A 27,497-nucleotide genomic window follows, 5' to 3' on the forward strand; every position below is an offset into this window, starting at 1 on the left:
AGCTGCCGCGGGGTCCGGCGGCGCCCGCCGCCCTCCTTCCCTCCGTCTCCGAGCCGCTCTGCTCCGCTGCCCTGCCCTGTGCCCGCTCGGCCGCCGCCCAGCACCGGCCGCCGCCACCGCCGCTCGGGCTCAGCCGCCGGCGCTCGCGGCGCGCTCGGCCGTGCCGCCCGAATCTCGCGCGCAGCCTCCCCCCCGCGAGCCGCCGTTTGAATCTGCGCAGGCGGACTGACGCCCCATTGGCCGCCGCCGACCGCACGCGGCTCCGCGCGCCGGGCGGGAGGGGGCGGGGCCTCGCGCCGGCGGGCGGGCGATGTGACGGGGCCGGGGCGGGGGGAGCGGGGCGGCCCCGTCGCAACGCCCCGCCGCGAGCGCCCGCGAGCCTCCCCCGCGCCCGCGGCAACGGCGGCGGCTCCCGACGGCAAAAGAGTGAGAAGGTAACGGCGGGGCCGCCCCCGCGCGGCAAAACCGAGCGTCTCCTTCGAGCCGGAATCGAACCAGCGACCTAAGGATTCCCGCGGGCCGCGCCTCTACAGTCCTCCGCTCTACCAGCTGAGCTATCGAAGGGAGCTGGCGGTCGATCCCGCTTTTTGGCATAAAGCCTTTTTTCCGGCTGCCGCTAGTGATGTGTGCTGCAACCAGAGCTGGAGTTTCTTTCCCGGCAGCAGCTGGAGCGCGGAGACGCGCCCGCGACGGACACACGGAACTCCGGGATGGACACATGGAACTGCGAGCGGCCCAAACGCCCAGCGGCGGCTCCCGCAGCCCGGGCCCTGCTGCCCGCGGGTCGCTCGGCGCAGGGGGCGCGGCGCTCTCGGCTTCTCACGCTCCCGCACCGCGGCGAGCTGTCCCGGCGGACGAGGGCAGCGCTTCCCGCTTCCCTCCCTTGCCGAAAAACCCATGTCCTGTCGCTGTTCGGGTGCTTGAGGAGAGGGAAGCGAGGGTCTCATCCATCAGCCAGCCAGCGCTCCTACGGGTTCCTGCTCCAGCTACGGCACGGGTCTGTTGGGAAGAGGCCACCCCCAAATAGAATCAGGTTGGAAAAGACCTCTCAGATCATCGAGTCCTAGGTACGACAACACCACCGTCAGCTGCATCACGGCGCTAAGTGCCAAATCCAGTCCTTCCCTGAGTACCTCCACAGGCGGCGACTACACCACCTCCCTGGGCAGCACATTCCAATGTTTAGTCACCCTTTCCGTGAAGAAATTCCTAATGTCTAACCTAAACTTCTCCTGGCACAGCGTAAGACTGGGTTCTCTCATTCTGTCACTAGTTGCCTGGGGGAAACCGGACGCCACCTGGCTACAGCTTCCTTTCCGGTGGAAACATGGCATGGCATCCTCGTGTGGCTGTGCTGATGGACACGTGGACTCCACACAGCTCTTTGGAGAACAAGGTGGGAGCATCTGCTTTAAAGACAAGTGTTGGCAGCTGCACGGTCAAAAAAAACAACAAAAAAAAAAAAAAAAAAAAAAACAACAACAGAAAGGATAGGGACAGCATTTAAAGTCATGGTGCTCACTTGACACTGGAGTGCTCACATCCGTCACAGGGACAAAACATCACTTTTTTATTTTATTTTTATTAATTGCAATGTGATTTTTACTTTAGTGGTTCAAACAAATCACCAAAACCAGCAGATGGTTTCCTATGCATCATTTTCTTTCCAAATACATTTTTTTCAATTGTTTACTTAAGGAAATTTGCTAACTACCACCACCACAGAGGCAACGACCTCCTGAAGCTGTCACCATCGTGAAGTAAAAGCTACATTCCAGCAGAACCTCTGTGTGTTCTAAGTATTTCCCAACACAAGTCTTTAGCTGGAATTATAGAATGATTTGGGTTGGAAGTGACCTTAAAGATCATCAAGTTCCAGCCCCCATGCAATGGACAGGGACACCTTCCACTGCACCAAGTTGCTCAAAGCCCCATCCAGCTTGGCCTGGAACACTTTCAGGGATGGGGCATCCACAACTTCTCCAGGCAACCTGTTTCAGTGCCTTACCATCCTTAGTAAAGGGTGATCATTTTTTCCAAATATCTAATCTAAACTTACTGTCTTTCAGTTTGAATCCATTCCCCTTTGTTCCGTCACTACATGAGATGTTCCAGTTATGCTTTAAATTGTATTTAAAAATAAGTGCTCCACTCCCTTAATCACCTTTGCAGCCCTCCGCTGGACCTGCTGCAGAAGCTCCTTGTCTTTCTTGTCCTGAGGAGCCCAGAATTGCACACAGCACTCCAGATGTGGCCCCACCAGTAGAGGGACAGGATCAGCTCCCTCCACCTGCTGGCAATGCCCTTCCTAATGCACCCCAGGGAACCTTTTTGGGCACCAGGGCACACGGCTGGCTCATGACAATCTGTTGTCCTCCAGGATGGAATACACACAAGTTATCTGAATAAACTAAGCTGTGTGTGGAGTCTGTACATCCCCACAGCACTGGGGCTGTTCCTGGTGTGTCTCCACAGCTCTGCCAATGTTCCCGGTGCATCCCCACAGCACCCTGGATGTTCCTGGTGAATCCCCACAGCACTGGGGCTGTTCCCAGTTCATCCCTACAGCACTGCCAGTGTTCCCGCATGTCCCCACAGCACTGTCATTGTTCTCGGTGCATCCCCACAGCACTGCCAGTGTTCCCAGTACATCCCCACAGACTCGTCCATGTTCCTGGTGCATCCCCACAGCACCCTGGATGTTCCCGGTGCATCCCCACAGCACCACCAGTGTTCCCAGTGCATCCCCACAGCGCCGTGGATGTTCCCGGTGCCTGCGGGCGGGAACGCCGGGCTCGCAGCGCCCCCTGCGCGGGCACGCGGGAACTACAGGCGGCGGCACAGCCCCCACGGCGCCGGAGGGCAAAAACCCACCAAAAACCCACCAAAACCCACATTCAGCCGCTCCACAAACCCACCACTACAAGGACGAACTAGTGTCTTTGCATCTTTCACAAAGAAAATTAAATCCTTGAGGGTTTTATTTGTAGTCTTTGCTAATAGGTCTTCAGCACCCACCTACATTCCCTGTGATGCACTTTCAGTATCCCGAGATGACAACGCAGCAGGTTTCCCCACATCAAAGCTCTGACAGGAGTCTTTGAACTACAAAAGCTGTAATGAAAAAGTAATAAAAACCACCCTGAGACAGGTTTTGTGTCAACAGCCTCATACAGTATGAAATGGCATCATTTAGCACTCATTTATATTTAATTCACAGTGAAAGGAGCCTGAAATAAAAATATTATTGTCTAAATAGGTGCCTTCTTGTATAGTCCCATAGTAACACGTGTGTTCCTAATTTGCAGAAAATAGATCCTGAAAGCATTAGCTGAAGCAAAATGCTAAAATAATAAGCACTGATGGTCCTGTTGTTAAAAGGAATAATAGCCTAAAGATGTAGTTGTTATGACATCCAGTAAACATTTTCCTTGGAGTACACCAGTAAGAACATACATGCCTCACTTCTTTTTTATTTTTTTTTAATCCTGTTTCTGTCCTGTGGGACAAGGTCTAATGTTTGGGGTTTCTTTTGCTCCTACATGATTAAAAAAAAACAGTATGGAGATGCATTCCTCTCTCTCTATTTCTTCTTAGCTTCTAATAACTTGACAAAACCAAGCTAGAGGTCTACTACTCTCTTTGGTGACCTTATACGAATGTAGGCACAAACAGACGCTGTCTGTGTCGCAGGATTTGGACTGTCCCCTCCCATCCCATCTGAGCTGTCATGGCCAAAAGCCACCACTCAGTTTCATAGACTTCTGATAGGAGACTCACCAGCCAGCAATATCTGAGTCCCATTGTGCTTTCTGCCTTGGTTTGCCCTGCCCAAGACTCCCTTGTGACAAAGGACGGCCCAGTTCCAGCCTAGACCCAAAGACCATGACCAGGTGCTGCAGGTCCAGGGTGTCAGGAGGAGGCAAATCATCGCTCACAGACCTGGAGTCACAGTGATATACTTCCAGTGGCATTTTTTGCCACTTTCCCATTACCTTAGAACTGTTCTTTGAGTCTCCTGACAAATCAAAATCAAACACTTGAATCAGCTGATGGCATTGGGATCTTACTTGGATTTTGTAGTGTTGCCCAAGTACTATGGCAGTGGGCAACACATTTCCATAGACAGGGACACGATCTTACGAAGATAATTCAAAGAGCAAAGTGCCCTGGAAGAGAGAGTGATGGTCCTACAATTCGTTCCATTATTTATTCCTTCTTGTTTAGTTTCCTGCTGATCTGCAGGGAAAAAACTTCTATTAGGTATTCATTATTACCTTAACTAACAGCAGATTGTTCCTGCTGGGCAACAGATCCCTCCCCATGCAACACTGATGCTTCAAAAAATGTCACCAAGCTGCTGTAGCATGAAGGTACCACACTACAAGGTTGTAAATAAAGTCTATGTGTATACTATTATTTACTGCTCCAATTTGGTGAGAGTTCCATCTATTTCCTGACAAAGCCTTCAGTGAATAAAAAATAGCAGTCATGATCCCACTGTCTATTGCCACAAGGAAATGATAGTAAAACTCTGAAGTCACATGCACAAGTTTGTAATTCTTTGCTGCTATGCACTGGAATCTCACTGTGAATTCAGGCAGCCAATTTAACATTTCTCTGGACAATAAAGCAGTCCATGGATGTTCCCTGGGAGGCACAGGGCTTAACATCACTGACTTGAAATTAAGAATAATCAGTCTGTCCTAAATGTTCTCTCTGTAGGTTGTTTGGAAACCTTACCACAGAGGAAGAAGCCAGAGTCTTTGTGAAGATGATTCTCAGCAAAAATAATCAACAAGCCAGGCAACTGATTTATTAGTATGAGAGAAGAATCTAGAAAAATTCCTACAAAGTAAGCTTAAGAATCAGTTTCTTAATTGTAAAAAACAAGAGGCTTATTTCCTCAGCAAACAGTTTCCCAACCAATTGCTACTTGTCTCACAGAACTAAGATCTATACAGTAAAAGAAACATTTGATGATTATAAAATAAAAAGCTCAGTGTAGGTGACTTCACAGGTCTTTTACCAGGTACTTTCCTTTTAGCAGTTTTCAGTGCTTTATCAGCAGCTGCTCCAATGACTGCAATCTTCAGAGCTCAGCTCTGGCTGAAACCCCAAATATGTCAATCAAACCATGTGTATGCATCAAGCCTTCAGCCTAGCTGCTTGACTTGGTCTCGATTCAATGTCACAGCCCCAGCATTCAGCAGCCAAGGTGTTCTTCCTTGCATCATCCCGGTGGGGTTGAACTTCCCCCTCATGTTTGGAGAAATTCCCAATGAAAAGCACAAGGATGCACACCAGATACTCTTTTAAATTAAAATAGTTTTTCATGTGACAGCACCTTATTATCTGCATCTGTTCTATATCTCAGTACTGAAGATTCCAGCTTGTCATCTGTACTCCAGTCATGTCACAGCCAGTTCAGGGGAGCTGCAGTTCAGAATAATTTAATTTGCTATGTGCCTTCAGTCATACTTTGTCATGTTTTATTCTTTTCTTTTTTCCATCTGCTTGGTATCAAAGATTCTGAAGGGCCATATTCTGTTCATGGCTGATCTGATTTTGTTGAAATTCTCTCTAAATGCTTCTAATAACATTCTCCTAAAATGCTAAGTCCTAAAGGATCAGCCCCTTCTCCCAGAAGAGTTAGCAAGTTCTGGCACTTTGAATCAACCTATTTACACAGCCTCTTGCAGAGGGGAAGAAATACTGTTTCCTTTGCCTAATTTAATTAGCCTGTGCTCAGACATTCTGAACACAGAAGAATTGCATGTACTTTGTGATTTCATGAATTTTATTATTTCATGAAATAAAGTTTATTTCATGAACTTTATGGCATTGACAGTATTCATGCTAGAGTAGGGAGGGTGTAAGCAAAAGGCTTAAAGGCTACCATATCACAAAAATACCAAAATAATCTAGTGTATCTGGATGGGCTCAGAATTTATTCTGGTGCATTAACCTTCCTGACAATCATGCATGCAAAACATCTTGCATGTTTCCAAAGCAGCCTATATCAGCTTATCAAGGAGGCTGTACAACTATTGAAAGAATTCTGAGGTGGCCTTGAAATCAAGCCTTGGACTGAAAAAAACAACCACAGTTCCCAGGCTCAGAAGAGCAGTAAAGCAGCTCCAGGGATATAGCCCTGCCAGAGACCAACACCAGGATCCTCTTGCACAGAGTGCAGGGGAATGGTGTCACTGCACAGCTCAGATGGAGGCTGTCACTGTGAAACCAAGCCCTGAGCCTCACCTCATCTGCTGTGCAAAGTGCAGTGGCAGCTAGACTGATTGACAGCGTTCCTTTAAAGAGACAAGTTTCATTTGGCAATCACATCCCCTATAGTTTCACTGGCATGAGCATTCACTTAAATGAGACACTGTACAGGCAAATATTAATTTTTAGGGGCTGAAAGTGGAACAGCCTTGAATCAATGAAAGAGAGAAAAACATTCTTAAGTTTACACTCAGATATTACCTATTATCTTGCTATCAACTCTCACAATAATTAGTAACGATACCACAGCAAGATTAGATTATAATATTTATCTCAGTTAACAACCTTTCTAATTTCTCAAATTCCACTTGTTTATTTTGGAAATTACGGAGAAATTATTTTACTAGTTCTGGTCAAGTATGCAAATATTTTAAAACAAGTATTTCGCCAACATATTTACAACTTTGGAGACCAAAGGGGACATATGCAAGTCACCAGTTAATCCAGTACCAGCATTACCCCATGGTTTTAGAACTACATCCTAGCAAGTCATGACTAGAAATGCAAGAGAAGTCAACTTAACTCTTAGATATTTCTCAACTCCAGGAGTAAACAATTACTCTTAAAGAAAGGGACCAAACCTATCAGAGCCAGACTGAGCCACTGACAGGCAGGCAGCAGTAACAGTGTCCTGGCAACTGCCTGAGCTAGATTCAGGCAAGCCTAGATTCAGCCTAAATTCAGTAGTATCCTGGTGATAGATGAAAAGCACTTGCTTGACTTTCTACCCAAAAATCAAAACTACTTGATAAAAAGAACAGTGTTTTGATTGCCAGCTTTCCAAACTAGCAACAAGACTCCCAACACTAATAACAAAAATAGGAACCACACAGACAAACCTGCCAGGATCACAACCAGCACTCCCTGAGGAGCTGACCCCTGCTGCTTGCATGGCAGTGGTTTGCCTCTTTGTCCAAGGCAGTGGTGCTCCCATGCCCTGCAGAATTCCAGCAAGAGGAGAGAAGACACATCAGAGGGTGCTTACAGATCCAAAAGACTGCATACCTCCATACCTGGCTCCACTTCTCCAGGCAGAACAGGTATACATGAAAGGTCTTCAATCACTGTAAATGTATTTTCTGATTTGTGAAAGATGGGAGCTTATGAGAGTTTACAATGTAGAACCTCAGGGTTGGGGTTGGAAAGAAACAAAATGTCAAATAATAAAAGGTTATTTTCACAGTGGTAATAGATAACTGGGAATTTTTGTGCTGCTGACTTAATAGAGACCTGAGAGCCCAAAGTTATCAGACTAAGGAGAGAATGGGCCAGCTCACCTGACCTCAAATGCAGGGAAGAAAATAAACCAAAAAAAATGTTGGTGAATGTGGCAGGGGAAAGAAGTGGTTACAGTTAGGAAAAACAGAGAGAACAAAGAAATAAATAGTGGCATTTAGTTTTGACCATTGTACCGTGCCTTGACTTTTCTTATTTTGAAAGCCGAAAGAAGCAGGTACTCTTGACCTTTATTTTCTGCATCCCTCTTTGCTGCCTGCAAAAATAATTGCTATTTCCAGCATCTGTCTTAGGAAGCCAGGAAGAGCCTTATTCTTAGAAAGACACAGTGGAGAAAGAAGCAGTGTTCCTGTATGTGCAGTGACCAGATGTAGGATTTGGTATGCACAGAGCAATGCTTGGGCAGATTTGAGCATACAAATAGAAATAAGTTATTTCATTTACCCCATGTTTAAGTTAGGCTCTTGCCTTTTCTGTGTGTTTTGGCTTTTTTCTCATTGCCACAAAGCCTACATCACCATGGGGCAATGTGTGGTAAGGTCTCACCCCTTCTCTCCCATGGGGTTGAAATGTATATATTTGGCAGCTTCTGTTCCTGGGAGAAAACAAAGGTGGATCTCAGGGAAAGCCCCAGACTGGGAGTGAGCCACTGCAGCCTCTAAAGTTCCACCATGGAGATGGAAGGACATAAAACATGGCTGCCTACCAAACAATGTTAATTTTTACAAACACTGATAAATCCCTGTGCATCTTCTTCCCTTCTGGATATGCAGGTAAGTACTCCCATCTCCCAGCAGTCTCCCTCTGTTGCTTTCTGTGCCATATAAGGTTTTTGTGCTTGCAATAAGGTTTCAGTCTAATTTGTGTGAAATTCAGTCATTTGTTGCCTCTTACTGTCTCTAAGAGACACAGTATAAATAGAGGACAATAAACTTGCAAAAATACCCGTGGTATAAAGGATATAGACTAAAAGTTCAAGAGACAGATGGAAAGCAAACAGGAAAGGCAGCCCAGTGTCAGAAGACCTCTTGAGGATTTGCAGAGGCGGCACAAATGCATGCGGGAAAGACGAATTTAAGATCAGGAGGTAGAGTCTGTAAGTATTGCTCTACATTTACACAACAATGTGACAATCTAAAAGAAACTTCATTTTAAAGAAAATCTTGTACACTGACTTGACAAAGCAGCCTATAAAATCAAGTTTTCTTATTCTGAAAGAAGTTGCTTGAAGCATGCCTTGAGGGTTTGTAAGAAGTGACTGTGCACTTCATCCAGCCAGACTCCACAGACTGATGGCTAATAAGAACCACAGCACCATTTAAACCTTCTTATAATTTCTAGTAACTTCCTTCCATCTGCCATCTTTCTTTTAATTTTTCATTTATTGAATACGAGTTTCCAAACAGCACAGACCCAGTCCAGACCTACAGGATCACTTTAGAAGTGAAATTAGATTTGCTACCAGCAAGGCAAGCCACTAGAAGTATTATTTCCAGCGGAAAACAAAATTAGGCAGTCTTTTAAAAACAGAGGTGGATGAAGTCCAAACACAAGTCTGTGCAGCTATCTCATAATCAATGTTTTTCAGTAACAGAACAAAGAATAATAGTCTTTTCTGAAACCTCTCAAAGTGTCTGCAAGTTACTGCAACAGAGGTCATGCTTACACTGAAGCCTAATTCCTCTGTGTTAACAGATGTTCAGAATAACCCAGTATACATCAATTTAAGTAACTCAAATCCAAATAATCCATTTCAAACCAGTTGCAGCAACAGGGTTTCTGCAATGTCAGCCTGGCCATCAAGTCTACTGTGAATCTAAACACCTACTTTTCTTTATCCATTTCTGAGTAATAAATGCTCCAAACTACACAAACCAGTAGAAGCCAACATATATCAAAGCCTCTACATCAAGCAAAGCAACATGATTTCAATTACCTTCTGCAGACAGTATAAGGAGTTTGAATTGACTTTGTAATACCAAAAGCACCGTCCATAACTTGCTACACATCCTGATGAATATCCAAGGCTCACTCTCACCCTGGCCCCAGGGATAAGATTGTTTTTTGAGGAGTTTCATGGTGACAGGACGATGGGGTTTTACAGTGATGTTACAACAGATTTGCTGTGGACATGCATAAGAAAAAATGAGACAAGCCAACCAATCAACAAATAACCCAAACCAAACAACTCCAATCCAAAATAAAAATTTAGACAGATATTAAGGCTGTACAATTAAATGCAGAAGTAAAATGAAAACACTTTGAAACCACACTTAACTTTGTTGCTTCATACATTCAGTACTGGTTTTGGCTAAAATGATAAGTACTGTATTAATAAAGATGAGCAAATTTCTAGCTTAGCATTAATCATTTAAGCTTTTGAAATACAAATCTTCTGAAGGATAATTTTCAATTCTTCATGATATGACATGCAATCAAAATTAACAGTGTATTTACACCCATCATTTTAAAGAATGCTTTAATGCTAGTACACTTGGAATTAAGGCCTTTCAGTAAATACAGGAAGAAGCAACACAAAAGTTTTGCAGATGGGTTTTATGGCTTGTTTCTAGGCTCAGAAGTCTTGATTAAAGCCAATTTGTGAAACAAAGTACCACATGTAGCTGGTGGGAAAAGCATAGGGATAATTTAGATAGTTGTCAATATGTTCATTTTTGAGTATTGCCAAATTTTCAAAAGCGTAGTTCTTCCAAATTGTACTTATTCATACTTGACTATTACATGCACACATTAAAATTTTGCTTTGAAATACACTTTGACCAACATTTCAAATCACAGATTGCAAGGTATCTTAAATGCTGACTTGGTCAGCATTTTTCTACATCTTCTTCATGACAATTTTGAAAAAAAAAGAAGATTCAGGTCTTGAATTTTGGTCTCAAATATATCAAACATACACGGTGTAGAAATCTCTCAAATTCAAAGGTCCTATGTCTTCAATGAAATACTTAGATTAGGCAGGAGGTCAAAAAACCCAAGTTTTTTCTTAAAGAGCTTTTCTCTCAAAAAAAATATTTTGAAAAAGAACCATTACTAAAGGAAAATGGGTAACATCAGATTTTACTTTTCTAAGAATTGTATCAGTTTTTCAACCTCTGTACTAGTATTCATGTATGGAAGTTTAATGCAATTTATATGCAAAATGCAGAAATTAATACATTTTCAACTGACTCATTTGGTAGGCAAATCAGCATTAATGAAACAAGCTAATGTGTGAAAGGCTAGATAAAAATACACATTATAAAACCAAAGCAGATGTTTCAACTTATAGTTTTAATATAGCAATCAAAGAAAATTCCAAATACTGTACAGTGAAGTGTAGTATAGTACACTATATACTGTTATAATACACTATTGTTACATTACTGATAAAAAAATCAAATATAATTAGTACAGCAATCACAAATAGAACAAACCAAACCTTGCTGGATAACAGCCAGTACTGTGAGATGGTATAGTTTCTATGCTAATTTGTTTTTAATTCAACATGTAAAGCACTTACTTTTTAAAAAGATTTTTTTTCTAAATATATACACTATTTTAATTCCTATTTATACATTTTAAATAGCATTCCCTCCTAAAAGTGCACTCTTTCAATTCTTGGCAATAATCCTCATCAAACATAAAATAACTCTGAAAATACCACTCTTGTTTCAACCTTTTATTGCTCAACCACAGGCATAAGGGCTCAGAGGGAATCCTGCACTCTAAAGATCTTAAGCAACTTCTTCATGAAGCTAAACTGATATCCACAAGCAAAACAAAGAAACCACTCTCTGTTGTGGCTTTTTTTAACAAAAGGATTAACTTCATATTCATATTATTATTATTTTACAAAAGCATGTAGATTCTGATATTTAAAAATAGGAGCCAAACAAATGTAGAGATAACAGTGGCATCTTCTTAAATCATTCATTTTCCATACAACTCAGATCGAGCATCACTCTCCCAACTGTAAACATACCAAGAATTTTGTTACCTGGCATTTTCAGCTCATTGAAAAAGTGGCAACAACTCCACTAACCCTGTGACAATGACAACAGATTCTACTTCGTGAAAGAGTGTGAATCAAGTGTTTTGGCCTTGCAGGGTTGTTAGCACACAGCCCTGTGGCACTGTGCCTCTGTGACACTGCTAAAACACTCTGGCAGAGGAAACGTCTAGCTTGTATTTTGCAGCCAGCACAAGACTAGTAAACTACATGGAACTCACAAAGCCAACAATGCACACAGCTGTTCTGTGACTATAACAGGGAAGACATCCCAAATACATTTCTTTGATTTCATTTGAAAATCTGCTATTTCTTTTTCCTCACTGAAATGCAAACAATTCAGAGAGAAACAGCACTATCAAAAAGTCAACTAAACAGCCAGCCATTTGAAGTAGTAAAAGTTTTGGAAAACTGATCTGTTCTCCCGAGGTTTCCCATGTGCTCATCAGCAATCTAGTTCATTCCCTTTTTTATTTTTGTACTAGGCCTGTATTTTTAGCAATCATCTTTTCTTTAGGTTATACATACTAAGCCGTAGTAGCATTTAGGATTTTCTAATGATGCGTCCTCTCTGCCATGAGACACAGCACAGAAGATCCTTGGCCTTCAGACGAGAAGGTAATCAAGGTGGGTACTCAAAACCACAACCTCTTTCCATAGGCAATTTGGAAGCAAGAATTTGGGTTGGTTGCCTTTACTTTTCAAGAAAAGGGCACCATTCTTGACATTTGAGAAGTCCTACTGACACATCTTCTCATCCACAATGAGCCAAAGTCTTCCCTGGCCTTGTACTCCAGCAGCATTTTCCTGACTCTAACAGGGAATTCTAACAAGCACACTGGTGCTTCTTGGACAGGCACACAGATTTGTCTCCACTTACATTTGCACCCACTGCCAGCAACCAAATGAAACATCTGTTCCAACTCACACTTCAGTGTTCTTTATTTCACTTCTCCTGCACAGTCACATCTCACTGGCACATAGATGAAGTTTAGCTTCACTTGAGAGCACCAAGAGCTATCTATCTTTCTCAAAACCACTGATATTAAATGCATGAAAAAGCTATGTGAGATAAGAACACTGCAAAGAAATATGCACAATCCTGCCTTCCAGAATTCACACCAGCAGATCTTGTGACTGACATTTTACCAGTCCTGAGAGACCATCTTCTTTTAGGAACTGGAGGGTTCTGCTCTACATGACTCGAGTGGGCCCGAGATGACACTAATGGTGAGTCAAACAGAGCTATTATCTGCTTCTATGCCTATTTAGATAAGAAGGAAAATGTCAAATTACTGCTGAAATGGGAAGTGTGTCAAAACTAAACCAAGCCTTCCTCTTTACACAGTAAAAGGCACACAGACTTCTGCAGGCTTACCAGAAAGGCATGAAAGAAGCATTTTTTCCTTGAAATAAGAATGAATGGGCAATAAATATTTCAATTTATTTCAAACTTGAAATTCTGTCATATACACTGCTCGCTCATTGTTTTTCCAGCCGAGGAAGACTTTTTTCCCCTAAAGAAAAGGTTAAAACTATCAAAGCATTAGTTACCTGGTCTAAAATGCAGGAGATCCAGGAGATTCCTCCCCCCCATCCTCTCCCAATTGACATTCTTTCCCAGAACAAGCCACTGCTATAGTTTTTTAACACTGTGACAAAGCACAAGCTTCTACTCAACATTTTCTATATAGATGTAGCCTTCAGCGAGCTAGACTGATTCATGGGAGACTAAATGTTTTCAGAAGTCATGGCAGGCTTCCAGGTGCTGCATGTGCATCCTGTTTCTCATTGAATAAGCCCTGCCAGTTAATCAGTGCATCAGCAAGGTCAGTTCTGGCAAGCCAATTACTTCATACATTCCAAGTTTCCAAATTGCTAACTTACCGGATAGCAATTTGAGATCTTAACATTTTTCATTAACATTTATTTGTGAAAATGTGGTATTTATATTTTACCTCTAAGTAGTGTATGAAATCATAAAATATTTGTACCATCTACATAAAAAGTTAACCAACAGAGCAATTTTAATTTACTTTGACAAAAGAGAAGGGCTATTCTTTAAGTGACTTGCTTCATTTCAGTTCTACATACAAAAATAAATCCTTCCCCATGGGACATTTTCTCATACTAACACTTAGAACTGTTTTAGTGATTAGAAATGTAAAAAGTGAGGAGACTTTCCTGAATACAAACATACAACACAAACCACATTTGTGAACTGGAAAAAACCTACATGTGCACAAACACAGACTTCAGTATTTAAATGCTCTTAATTCCTTTGAAGCTGTATTAAGATCTTTTCATCCATTCAATGTTATTTTACCATGAGAAGAAGCAACAATAGTGCATTTAAAGGACTATGAAGATAGGAAGCAAAGTGCAGTATCAGAAACACATTCCATCCTTAGGGAGCAAGCACAATGGCTGCTTCTTAAAAACTAGCACTACAGGTCTGATGAACACACTGCTTAAGTGGATAGCAGCTCTATTATCACTGATGCAGGGAAATCTGCATCACAAGCTGAAGTGAGGCTGAGAGAGGTGGGGAGTCTTTATAGACACTGAAACAGCTTGTATCCCTTGTTCCCACAGAGTAAACAGCGAGCTTCTAAAAGCTCAATTATCACCCAACACTTTAGGATAATGCGTGTTAGAGAGTCATTTCCTTCCAATAAATTGTTAATTTGCTCTTAAGAGGACAGCTGTTATTTCATTTTTGCTATTTCTCAACAATGCTAGCAATCTAAGTCTTCTAAAAGAAATGGATTTGCCATTGAACATTTGCTCTTACTTGCAATTGCCAACTGTAATTGTCTCAAAAGTTGCACAACCACCTGACCAGTTTGGTATTTGGGAGGAAATGCTACCAAGAGAGCACCAAAATGGTTGTGTTGGCTCAGCCAGCCAGGCATAACCACACCACATTCAATGTAGCTTCATCATATGCTATGTGGCCTTTTTTATAACTTGCTTTCTAACTGACAATAGGAGAACTTAGACTTCAGTTTACTAAAGTTACACTTATTTCAAGATCTCTGAGAGGAGGATATGAATGAAAAAGTTATTAAATTGGAGAAGTGCCAGCAAAGTTTTAATTAAAAGTACTGTATATGCTGCATTATCAAATTGAGCAGAAGTTTAGTTTCAGTTACTTTTTAAAACATATGTCTAATTTATGACAATAGGGTATTTTTTATTGGAATTAAGTACCTGGGACAGAATTAACTTTGCCATGTTTCTAGTTTTGCCTGTTCTAGCCCTTCCAGTAACCTTAAGCTAGCATGGTAAGAACCTTGCATGGGCTTAAAATTTAAGACTTCTAAGAAATTAAAACTTACAAAGAATTTTCAAGAACCCACATGTACAGCAGATATTCATCTCAGTGCATTTTCTAATAACTAATTTACAGGTAACAGAGCCAGCCTGGGCAGCAGTATGGTAATATTGAAAGCTATTGCCAATCACATGCTTATCATGCACTGAATAAGATGATATAATCTTTGACATACATACAAGATTTAATAACTAATCACTTTGTGTGGCCCAGCCAATAAACATTACATTTGAACAGTAATTTCTTCTACCCTTATTAGATTTTAACCTATCAAGAGTGATCCATTGGCTCAGTTGCATTAGTGATTCCTGCATCTTGACTATCCATCTCCTCAAGCTCCTCAACAGAATTTCCCTTTTGTGCTTTAGACCTTGCAGGGAATGTTGTTCCCACAGAATTCACCATGTTACCATCAGTTGACTCAGTATTCAAGTGTTCAGTACCACTTGGTGCAGAGAATGATTCGGGTAAGGCAGCCTGAAAGCTCCCAGTTTTAGCAGTTGAACTCACTGCCTCTACTTTTCTTTGAGATACATCAACTGATGCTGACTGCTCTGTATTCTGATCCCGCAAATGTCTATCCATTGAAGCCTGAATAGAAGAGACCATTTCCTGCAACTTTTTTCTCTGGGCCTCAATCAAAGTGGGGTCAAGCTGCCTGCTGTCTCTCATTGTCACAACTCCCGGAGCAATTCGAATAAGCTCACTGTTACCAGAAGCAGCTGGGAATACAGAAGGCTCAATTTTAGCAGAAGGACTGAAGTCCGTTTCTGTGCTATGCTTTCTTAAAAGTGGTGTTTCCCTGGCCCTTTGATCGTGCTGTTGACTACTAGATGCAGTTCCTAGGGAATGACCCTTTCCTTGAAATGCAGTTATGTTATGTAGTTGTTCAGATTTCTTTTTCACTACTCCACCACTACCCAGCTTCAGTATTCCATGTGAAGGACTTGCTTCCCTGCTTCTTGAAGCAGCTTCTGCTCGCACTTGACTTAAGGCCTCTTTAACCAGCTCTTCAACATCGGGGCCGATCGGGAAGTGCCCAGCAGCATCCACACACAGCTCCAGTCTGTCTTCTGCTGCATTGTACACAAAGTTTTTACCAGGCAGATGTGGGAAAGTGCAGTGCTTGCCATCAGCCAAACCTATAAAGACAGGAAAAGTTATTCAAAGTGCTAACATATTTTAAGGCATGCTCCGAACACACAGTAATTATTTTATTTAAATTTACTGAATCAAGTATGTAAAATCAAACACTGAAAACTACTACTGTGGGAGAAAAAATTTAGGCTTTTATGCCATACAATAACCACAGCATGCTGCAAAGATGCTGCTGCCTTCTGTGATGACTCTGATGAAGAGACAATACTGTACTATTACAAGATAAAATGACCACACTGCTACAACTTGCAGTTCTATGCTTGCAGTAATGTAAAACAAGCCAAACCCCATCACTACCACCACCCACACCCCCAAAATCACACAAAACCAAAACATCAACAATCAAAACCCAAAAACTGACAAGGAGAACAGTTCAAAACACTATCTGAAGAAATATTATTTGAGACTACTCCCATACTAGTTAAAATTGTAGTAGGATTTCTGGTTGCCTAACTGCTGATAGGCCTGAGGAATTTCAAATTTGCTATTTGAGAGGAAGTGTTGCTAGATTCACAGAAGTGTTTCAAGCTTACTGTATTTAGTAGTCCCAGATATTATAACTATTAACCTTTACAAAATAAACATAAGGCATAATATTATTGCTCTGCTGTTTGTTTAATTGTCCCACTTGACCAGTCTGTTAAAATTGAGAGTTCACTAGATAATTTTAAGTTCTGAAAGTTTCTTTGTGCCAAAAATGGACAACATTCAGTTTTTACAGTTTATCACCATAAAACACAAAATAACTCTTTCAACTCTGTCCCATACAGGCTGTGGTAAAAGCAGTAAGGTATCACTTCAGTGATGGTGGCTTTCTGTGAGTTAAAAGCTATCTGCAGATGAAAACTTGGCTGCAACCATTCTCTTCACTTTAGTTCCATCAGCTATGCATGGAGAGCTACAATGAAAACAACACAGTTTAAAAGGTGTGAGGAACAGATAAATTGTTGGGATTTTCCCTCTCATTCTCAAAATTCTTGAAGAAAACCACCAGAAATTATTCAGAAGGGAAGAAACACAACAAGCAAATTCTATTTCTGTATTACCAAATACAATGCCTTCAAAATGACTATTCTGGGCAACAGTGGAAAAAGGTCATTCAATAATTTGGTAAGTTATTAAACTCTTTTCATCCTAATGAACCTCCTTATTAATCTCATCCTCCACAGCTTCTGATTCACATATGCACAATTGCAGAGGATCTACAAATAAGATTTCATTCTGAGAGCTTCAGACATGTAGCTCCTTTCTTTACATATCCATAGGAAGCAATAACCAAACAGCCAAAATGCAGAACAGAATTTAACCTCAAACACCTACCTGTCTAGCTTCGCCTGAAGAACATATTTTAAATACATAATTTAGGAGCTCAACTTTCATTTGCAAAAGAGAGAGCTGAAACAATTCCTATGATTGACCAAAACTGCCTCTGAAACTGCAATCCCAAAATCTCAAAGTAGGGCCTTAAACAAGATGCATTAAATCAAGTTTCAATTGGTTAACAGTACCTACACTTCACAGACAGCTTTGTTCCCAACATCCAGTGTAATAGGTGCATTATTACATTACCTAAAAGATTATAAATAGGTAAGCAGCTTCTTAAACTGGAAAGATGAGTCAGATTGTTGCATACTGGAATTGTAAAAGTGTACTAATGCTGAAATAGGAATTGTACCTACCAAGACAGTCTGTAATTGAAACTATTGCATTTCTCTGTATGCAGGCATTATCTGCTACAGCCTTATTTCTCACACAGTAAGCTGGGGAAAATGGCTTTTAAGTTAGACATTTTCTGTGAGTTGGGTTAAAATTCCTTGGATTTCAGGATTTCAAATCTGGCTAGCCATTAATTGGTCAAAAATACCCTTTCCATCAGGCACTGTTTAAGCTGATTCACTTTCCACAAACAATGCAGCACTCGTTACTGTACAAGCAGAGTAAAAGAAGGAAAACTAAAAGGAAACATATAAGACACTTAGCATGCTAACTCTATTATCAGGCTAATAATTCAGTGAGAGTTAGTGGGCATTGCGTATATCACACATTTAAATTTATTTCCAGAAATTAGTAAGATAAGGTTGATAAAACTGCCTAAGAAAAAAATCAAATAGCAAGAAAGCAGTAAAGGGACCATTATAATAGCTGAAATCACAACAGCTAAACTGTGAATGCAAAGATTTCATCAAGAAAATAAACTTTGGGAGAAAATAACTCCTTAGTACTTTCTTCTCTAAAGAAACAGTTGCTCTTTTTTGTGGGCAGTATTTTTAAAGCCATCTAAAAATCAAACGTACTCTACTTGCTTGGTTATTCTGCACAGAACCCAAGATGCAACATTCAGCAATTCAAGAAGGGGATTGATAATTTTGCTTTTGAATAATAATCTTAGAAATATGTAAAACAAATTTAACCAACCACTTAAACTTAAAAAATTAGGTACCCTGTATAAAATATCTACTAAGAAGCATAAGAAAGGTGAACTCCTTATCCAGTAAGCATCTTGAAGTAAAGGAATAGATGTTACGATTTTCTTTCAGGAGAAAAAGATTAAGAAAACAAAATATCAGTTGATTTTTTTTTTTTGGTCATATTGTTACTAAGAAAAAAAAAAGAGTTGTTTGTACAATTCAGGAAATGAAAATTTCAGGAAGTAAGAGGTTTAAGTTCAATGCAATAGGTTTAGGCAGATTCCCTAGTCGTAGTCTGTCTGAGGCAGCATTAGGACTTCTCCAATATTTAAGAATGAAAATTTACCATATTAATAGAATAAAAACAATATATTTATGCTTACAAGTGACTCAAGACCAATTTACAGTTTTCAGGATTTGGAAACAGAAGAAGGAAGGAATAAAAACAAAACCAAAAAAATACCTGTTGTTTTCTTCATTATGCTGTAGAAGACTCCACCCTGCTGAAACAACTGAGGAAGCCCCTTGGCGTAAGACCAAACATCTTCTCCTGTAAAAATCAAACACAAACATTAAAATCAAACAGTTGTATTTTCATATCATAGACAATGGCTGAAAATGTTACTCCTTAAATCAAAAGTGGAGTCCTCACTCTCTTCTATGCAATTAAGAATTTGAATTTTTATTGCAAATGCACAGAACATGAGCCTTGGACATTGAAAGACTTTTAGAAAAACATAACACTGTCTGCAGTCAAATATCCTACATGTTCTAGAACAAAGGTTCCCAAATTTGATTTGATCCAAGGTGCAGCTCCTGGTTCTTTGCCAAGCCCTAAACACGAGTCTCCATTCCCCTCCTACCTCTGCTTTCAACATTAAACTAGGAAATTACTAACACACTTCCAGAATTCAAGCACATATCCTTGCTCATTAAAACTTGAATTCTATATCCCTACACCTTCTCCAAAATCAGAGCTCAATTTCACAGCTGTGACACAGCAGACAATACTGCAGCTGAGACACAAACGTCCACCCAGGCAGCTGCACAGAAGCTGTGTCTGTACCTTGCTTTTCTTGAGAGTTAGAAACAAAATACCAACCATGAGGCCCTGGCAGTCCTGTATAACCAGCGTTCCTCAACAACGCCAAAAATGGCATTGAAATGTGACAACTTTAAATGCCATGGAGAGGAAAAAAAAACAACCTAGACTACATAAGGAAAGGAATATAAAGAACTGAAAAATTGGGTTACAGTGATGGAATATCAGTGACCTAACAGCACCTGCTCAATCATTTCAGATCTGCATTTTGCCTATACCCTTTTCCTTATTTTGCTAACCACTTACCTGCTTCAGAGAAGTGACATGTGCTGTAGCTGTCTAAGCAGTACAAAGTTCTGATAAATTCTATTCTCCTGATGCAGGAACAACTATTGTGCATACACATTTTCAGAAAAAATATTATTTTTCTCACTTTCTATCAAATATACAAGGAACATATCGATACATTTTAGGCAGAAACTGCCCCCTTCTGTAGGGATTGAAATCTCAATAACAACATCTCTCAAATTTCTATTAAGATTGGAAAATGTAAATCTTCAGCTATAGTTAACTGTTGTACTGCTTGGATAGAGAAAGCTGGAGTGTGTGAGGCTGTAAAATATGACCACCAATATGTCTTTGCTTGCTGTTATAGGGAAAATAAAATAAAATAAAAGAGCACAGGAGGCACAGGATTCCCTGCTCATCTGCTCCCCCACAGTTGTCACTCACCTCTCCAATGCAAGCATTACTCAAGCCCCCATTCACTTTACAAAAGTACGTTGCACATTCACCACAGTCTGACTTTGGATGTTTTAAAGACAGGAGACTGATATAATCTGATTAATTTTGAAAACATTCCTTCAAACCATATATGCTCAGGTTCATTGCATTCACTCGCACATCAAGCTCACAAATTCAGCCTTTGCTTCCAAGATGAACACTGAAGTAATAAACCAACTGCTCTTCTTTCTTATTTTCCATGATCTACTGAAGGAAGTCTTCTGTCACTGCCACCTGTGTCCTTACTCTCATTGGCAATTTGAAATGCACCTCCCTGTACACAGTGCCTCCAGAGCATCGCTGCTGTGCCTCTTCCAAGCCTCCCTGATGGTTTAAACACTGCCCACAGGAATCAAAACAACCACTGCACTGACAACTACCAGGATACAGCTGCTGAGAACTACCAGGATACAGCTTCAGTGCACTGAAGCCTGAAGAGGCCACAGCCAGCAGGACTCCATACTAAGGACTCCTTTACTGCTGCATTGAGCAACCCATTACTATTTCAAGGACTCCCTTTCATTACACAAGACAACCACTGGACTTAAAGAAGTCCAGTCTTAGAATTACTGACATTTTCCAAGGAAAGATTCCCTATTTGCTGTGGGCATGATTTTTCAAGCCTTGCACAAGGGAAGCATCACTGTTTATTCAGCCTTTTATGCAATACTAACAAGTACTACAGGCAGGAAAGCATGGAGAGCAGGGCTCACAATACAAAAGCATCAGCCACTGAAAGAAATACAAACTAATGACACTGTTTTGATAGACATCTCCCACTGGAAGACTAAAAAAGCCCAGAGTTACAACTGGACTTTCCCAGATCAGAGGAACTAGTGTGTGTGACTCAACTAAACTACATTTGAGGTTTGCACATTTTTGTTGCTAGCTGAGTTTTACCGTTTGTTTTGGATTTGTTTGCCATGGTAGCAAGATGTTTATAGGTCACAAGTTAATTTGGATGAACATTTAGTTAGATTAAAAACTCCCTCAAGATACTACATTTATCAAAGAGAGTATACTGTTCCTACTCCAGCACACACTTCCTCAGCCAGATCCCAATCCCAAAACATTAAGGTATGGGAACAAATCAAGACTGTCCTGCCCACAAACAGGCCTTGTTCACTGATATAAGTTAGCCTGCAGCTGCTGCAAGCCCACGACTGTCACTTCAGACAGCAGAGAGAACACACAAAGTGCAACACAAATAAAAAACCCAATTGATAAACATATGTTATAGGGAAGTTCAGCTGGCTTCAAAGCAAGCTGTTTAATTCCATGAAAATCCTGGTATCACATAATACATTAAATTTAAACCTGGCTATTTTGATTCCTTGTGTATGGATGAATTCATCAGTGAAAAACAAACCAATCAAAATAAATTCATATCTGGCTTGCACATATTTTAGAGTGCTTCTGCAGGGATGCAAATAAATCTGGTTTAAAATATAATGGTTGAAATATGTTAATGCAAAATTCCAATTCCTTTAGTAATTTCCCTACAGAATTCTGCATTTTGAGCTAAAAAAAAAAATAAGAGAAAGCTTTACAAAAAATCATGCATAATATGTTAATTGGTCCAGAAATGAGTGTTTCATTTCCCATGAAAAAAATTTTAATTTTTAAAAATTATATACAGAGAAACTTAAGAACATGATCTAAAATTCTAATAAGTAACTGAGACTAGAAAAGAAAAATTCTAGTAGCTGAAATAAGAAAAATTCTTAATTCTACAGGAGACTCTGTATGAAAGAAAATGTTTTAATCACACAGAATGAATAATTATGGAAGTCTGAAGACACACTTCTGCTACAGGCACTGGGGAAAAGAAAAGTGTGTCCAGCCCAATGAGCTATAATCTATCACAACAGCATCTCCCCTCTACACACTCTAATCTCACTGCATTATAGGAATGTTTTTAGCAGAATCAAGTTGCACAGCTGCCTCTCAGATCTTTGCAGCAGTTTTAGCAGTACAGAAATGCTGTTGAAAAAAACTAAGGCTTCTTGTCTCAAAAAGGCTGAATATGCCACCTTGAGGAATTGCCACCCTTAAGAAAGTGCAAGGACTTAAAAGGTTAGCTAATCTGTTGAAAAATCACAATTGTGAACAGTCTAGCAACTAGATTTCTCTCACAAGTATTTTTAAAGGAAAATGAAGACCCAATGAGAAAAAATATGATGTAATAACAGCATCTTATTCAGTAGTTGCATAAGGCTTTATAACTGGTAGGTTTATCACTTGCTGCTGATTTTACTTCTATTAGTAATGCACTATGGATGCAGCCAGAGAAGGGTGAGATAAATTCTATTCTAACTGCTGCTCTTAAAGCAGAATCCAACAGTAGTGGGGGCAGAGACAAAAAGCCATTGTTGCATACAAAGATCAGCTCACAGTTTATGGATAAGCACCTCTGAAATAATAACACACCTTAATGCTTAAGTAACCAAGACATTGTTAAAGCATGCCAAAGATTTATGAAGTCAGTAACTATACTTCCAGCAGTATTTCCTGCAGACAGGAAATAAGCTCCCTCTTTTCAGCTTCATCTAAAAGTTAAGACAACTTTTAAACCTAACTTTTTCCTGCACTTTGGAACTGGGGTGTAAATGTCAGTGTGACGAGGGGAGTAGTGATTCAGCAGACGATCTTGTAAAAGACACAGCAGTAAACAATCACACTTGGAAAAGAATCAAAGTTCTGCTTGATGAACTTCTGACATAGCACTCTGTGATTACGTAATTGTTTCGTTTCTGAAACATCACATGCTTTAGCCACACCAAATCCCTCCAGCAAAAGAGAAGGCTCCCACAAAAAAACCTGTAAACATGACTATTCAACTGGTTTGCAGAGCTGAATGTATGATAATTACAGCTCTACTTCCTGCCAGAAAGCAGCAAGAACTGTGAAACCTGATGAACAAAATACACAAACAGGGGTCCAAGTCTCCCGAGTTCAAAAAGGAAAATAAAAAACACAGGCACCTGAGAAAAGTCCTTTTGTCTTGAATTACTGACAGTCAGATTTACATGACTGATAATTTATAAGTATAGCTTTGCAACCTTATGTCCAACCTTTGGAATTCAGATCCATGTTTAGATTCTTTCAGTTTCTCCTCTGTTTATATTCTGAAATAGTACTTTTCTTAAATCTTTAAAAGGACCAGATCTTAATTTAAAACTAACGGATTATCTAAGGAGAAAATGCCAAGTTGATATGCTTAAACCAAGACAACTCCCTGTGGGGCTAAATGTCAGGATTTCCTCCTACTACAAAGGTGAAAATTTGTTCCTCAAACTTCCAATGAGCAGACATTCAGCATCCCCTTTTTAACCCTTGCTCTGAATTTATTTCCTGAAACCTGAGGGAGATGTAGGAAAAAAAAATCTGTAGCTTTCACACATACACTTCCAATGTGCGCCTAATGAGAGGCAGGAAAAACAGAGAGACAGGATAGCTGAGGCAATGCAATCACCTCTAAACAGCAATTTTTGAAAGAGGACTTTGTAGCAAAAGAAGCTCATATACCCCATATATACATTTCCAAAAGTCACTGACAGCATATTAAATGTTCTTCTAATAAAGGAAAAAGGGATTTTTTGTCAGCTGCAAGATTAAGCGTGATTTAAGAAAAAGGGAAATGTGTATGTAACTACAGTTTGCAACATGTTATCTTCTACTTAAAAACACAATTTTGAAGAATAATACCAAGTTAGCCTTACCCATGAGCGTTGCCAGAAGACAGAGTGAATACATCTCCTTGTCAACTTGCTCTTGCAGATCCTTTGATGAGATCTTACTGGTCACAGCAACATCTTCGTGCTTCACAGCATGGGCTGAGTGAGCTGAGGCAGCCTGCCTGCCTTCCTCCTTGCCCTTCAGAATCTCTATGGCAATCCTGTCACCGTGCTGCAAAGGAACAGGCTCATTTTCCATGCCTTCTTTGGGAGGCAGAAGCTCTTTTGGAGGAAAGCCGTAGCGAATACACTGCAAATACGGGGGAATATTAAATTCTCTTGCTATGCCTTCCTGGAGCTCCAAGAAGGTGGTAGTGCACTTCAAGGTAAGCATGGACTGCCTCCCATCATTGGTGGTTATCCGAATTTTCTTCTCCTTTGCAGATGTTGGAGAATACGGGGTTTTGGTGGGTGTAGCGGGTGCAGACGAGGGCCCTTCACGGACAGCCCCGGGAGAAGCAGTCCTGGGCTGCCCTTTATGCTCTTGTTTCAATTTCTCACTTTTCCGTTTCTGCATTACAGAAGCCTGGTCCGCAATGTTCTGCTGAATAGTTCTCTCAGCCTTGCTCATATTCAGCTCCTCCTTGTGCAAAGTTTTAGTCTTCTGTCCAGTCAAAATGATTTTGGTTGGAAGTTGCGACTCTAACTCTTGTCCTTGCTGTACATCATCAGCTCTTTGGGCGTGAGCACCATCGATATTTACAGGGGTATAATCATCAGGGTTCTTTTTGGCAGTTTGGTGCAGTATTGTGTTGACAACTTTCTGCACCAGAATCTCGCTACCAAATTCACCGGGGAAGTGCTTGGTAACAAGTTTCATGGCAACATCGTACACATTGCTGTTCAAAGAGGTGTCACTTTCATACTGGAACCAGTAGACAGTCTCTCTCACCACTCTTCCACCCCACTCTAGAGTTATAGGAAAAGCTTCAGGCAGATTGTCATATTCTTTACCTTCCCAGTAATGCTTGAAGCCACAGCCACACTTGCCACCTGAAGACCTAGTATTAGTTCTGTCTCCATCAATATACAAAACAGACCCATCTTCTCTGACGCGACGCATTAGGTTACCGTGGCACCAGTTACAGACAGTCAAATTACTCAGGCCATAGTCTGGTACCAGCACATCCTTCACAGGGTTGTAAGAACACACCAAACTGTTCAGGGGAAAACTGTAATTTTTGTCAGGCCTTAGCTGGCCATGAGTACTTTTTGCCAGGTTATACAGCTTCCCCCCAGGAGCCAGCCACTCTGGGGGAACGTGATGCTCTGAGAGAGCCCCACAGATGAGGCACCTGTGAAGGCGGTTGTCCATCACTGCTTTCTTGGCAGCTGCAGTGACCTCTTCGGGCTGGACCCCTATGACACCAGTCCTTCTGTAGAAATATTGATGCACATCAGCTACAAGACTGGGGTGGATACCGTGTTTACTCATGAAAACCTCCTCCATTGCAGCAACAAGCCTCATCAAGTACTTGTCCTGCAAACTTCTGTCTCCTCCAATAATACAACCACCATCCTCCTCTAACATGATGTACTTTTTGATGAGGTCTTGAGGAACTCCCCAGGCTTTAGGAAGCAGCTTCCTAGGCAGCTTAGGTAAAGCAGCACCTTTTATTCCAACCAGAGGAATATAATGGTTACGCCCTGAGCTACTCCACGCAATACAGATCGGCTTGTTCAACATGCCATCTTTCCCCATGCATTTTTCCAGAGGTATCAGACCAGGGAGGAATGTTGCTGAATAATCTCCAGAGCTTCGCATTCCACTCAAGGAGTCTAACAGGATGATAGGCCGGTGAAGCACGTTGGCCAGACCAAAGATGTGAATATTCCTAAGGCCCATTGGCACACCTTCTGGAGGAACAAACAAAGGGTCACATTCATTGATAATATCCTCCCACTCTGCAGCATCAATAAAGTCATGGAAAAGTGCCTTGTAGTGGCTCAGATTCTCCTCAAAATGCTTCTTTAGATTCTCTCGGAGAGCATGCCAGAACAGCTCCCTGCCAACAAGCGCTCGTGAGACTGCATGGACAAGGCAGTGGCCATCTCCATCCACGTGGACAGGAATGAGGCACTCTTGACTGTTGTTGGCCTTCTTGATGTCCTCCAGGGTGTCGTGCAGGTAGATGAGGCTGCCGGAGCGGTCCTTCCCATAACCCATGGTTTCGACGTGCTCTGGCTCGATGAGGAAGGCGCGGTCGCCCAGGAGGGAGCAGTCAAAGATGTCTCCCTGGTTCATCTCCGTGAGGAGCTTGGCTTTGCCAGTCTGCTTGTCCATCCCATAGCGGGCCAGGATGGGGGCCAGGAGCTTGCAGTGGTAGTTGGAGAGGCCATGGACTTTGACGAGCTCGGTGTTCCTGCGGGGCGGGCCGGCGCCGCTGACGCCCAGCAGCGCGTTCCGCAGCAGGTTGTGCAGCACCAGGTCGGGGTCCGTCACCTCCTCCACGGCCAGCAGCTGCCGCTGCTCGTGGCGCCGCCCGCAGTCCGTGCACTCGATGCTGCCGCTGCCCTGCGGCCCGTGCGCCGGGAAGAACAGCCGCGCCTGGCATTTGGGATCGGGGCAGGTGCCCGAGAAGATGCGCCGGTCTCGCTTCTTGGAGGCGGACGGAGGCGGCGGCTGCGGCTGCTGCTGAGGGGACGGCGGCGGCGGCTGCTGGGGCTGGGACATCGCTCCGCTCCTCTCCGCCCGGGCTTCACCCGCACCCGCTCCTCCGCCGCCCTCACAGGCGCATTCCCTGCGCGCCGGACAACGACCGCCGCCTCTCAGACGCCGCCGGTGCCGGTGCTGCCCGTGCGGTACCGAGCGCCGCCCGCCGCCCCCCGCCCGACGCGGAAGCCGCCGCCGCTCTCACCGCCCCTCGGCCGCCTCAGTGGCCGCAGCGCCGCGGCCTCGCGCACTTCCACGCCGGCGGCGCACGCGCGGCGCTGCAGAGGCGGATGGGAGTGATAGTTTCGTTCGCCGCCACGGCCCGATGTGGGGAAGGGATCTACGTGCTATGGGGAGACTACGAAGTCCGTGATGCCATGCGGCGGAGAGTGGGAGGGCGGGGGAGGGGCGAGTCCCTGCGGCGTTGCTGGGAAGCGTAGTCCGTGGGCGGGTGGGCCGGGAGTGCAATCGGGCAGGGCAATCGGCGGCGCTTGTTGCGCTTCCTGCGGGAGCGCTGGGGGTGGCAGTAGGGTGTGAGGTTACACCCCACATGTACATTCCTGCTTTGTCTCGCTCGGATGTTGGTGTGATGTGACACCTCACGTGTATATTCTTCCTCTGTGCCCCTCAGGTGCTGGTTTGAGGCGACACTCTACGTATATGCCTCCTCTGCCCCCCTCGGGGGCGGCTCCGAGGTGACAACCCCGCATGTACATCCCTCCTCTGCCGCCTCACGCCCCGCAGGAGCACCGGGCGAGGTTCCCTCCCGTGTCACCTGTGCCCCTGGCCAGGCTCAGGGGGCGGGAGGCTGCTCAGCTCCGACAGGCTGCAGCCGGCAAGGGACTG

General features: G+C 42.5%; 1 protein-coding gene and 1 non-coding gene across 2 annotated transcripts; both read right to left on the bottom strand.

Moving 5' to 3' along the window:
- Positions 1-474: 474 nt before the first annotated feature.
- Positions 475-564, bottom strand: TRNAY-GUA (transfer RNA tyrosine (anticodon GUA)). The gene is given in 2 exon segments: positions 475-510; positions 528-564. It is a non-coding gene; the product is annotated as a tRNA-Tyr (tRNA).
- Positions 565-10,796: 10,232 nt separating this feature from the next.
- On the bottom strand, positions 10,797-26,838 carry VCPIP1 (valosin containing protein interacting protein 1). Its single transcript, XM_064706180.1, has 3 exons — positions 23,984-26,838; positions 18,900-18,986; positions 10,797-16,012 (listed from the first exon to the last, which is right to left on the bottom strand). Exons 1-3 carry the CDS (start codon positions 26,670-26,672, stop codon positions 15,141-15,143), a joined length of 3,648 nt encoding a protein of 1,215 aa, XP_064562250.1. The 5' UTR covers positions 26,673-26,838; the 3' UTR covers positions 10,797-15,140.
- Between the last annotated feature and the right edge of the window lie 659 nt (positions 26,839-27,497).

This window comes from Zonotrichia leucophrys, chromosome 2 (assembly GCF_028769735.1).
Source record: "Zonotrichia leucophrys gambelii isolate GWCS_2022_RI chromosome 2, RI_Zleu_2.0, whole genome shotgun sequence".
NCBI classification, from domain to species: domain Eukaryota; kingdom Metazoa; phylum Chordata; class Aves; order Passeriformes; family Passerellidae; genus Zonotrichia; species Zonotrichia leucophrys.

Excerpts from the sequence above, each read along its gene's own strand:
- VCPIP1 (XM_064706180.1), bottom strand. The coding sequence starts at position 26,672 with ATGTCCCAGCCCCAGCAGCCGCCGCCGCCGTCCCCTCAGCAGCAGCCG. Across the intron at positions 18,987-23,983 it reads TCTTCTGGCAACGCTCATGG|GAGAAGATGTTTGGTCTTAC; the intron begins GTAAGGCTAACT and ends TGATTTTTACAG. Across the intron at positions 16,013-18,899 it reads CATAATGAAGAAAACAACAG|GTTTGGCTGATGGCAAGCAC; the intron begins GTATTTTTTTGG and ends CTGTCTTTATAG.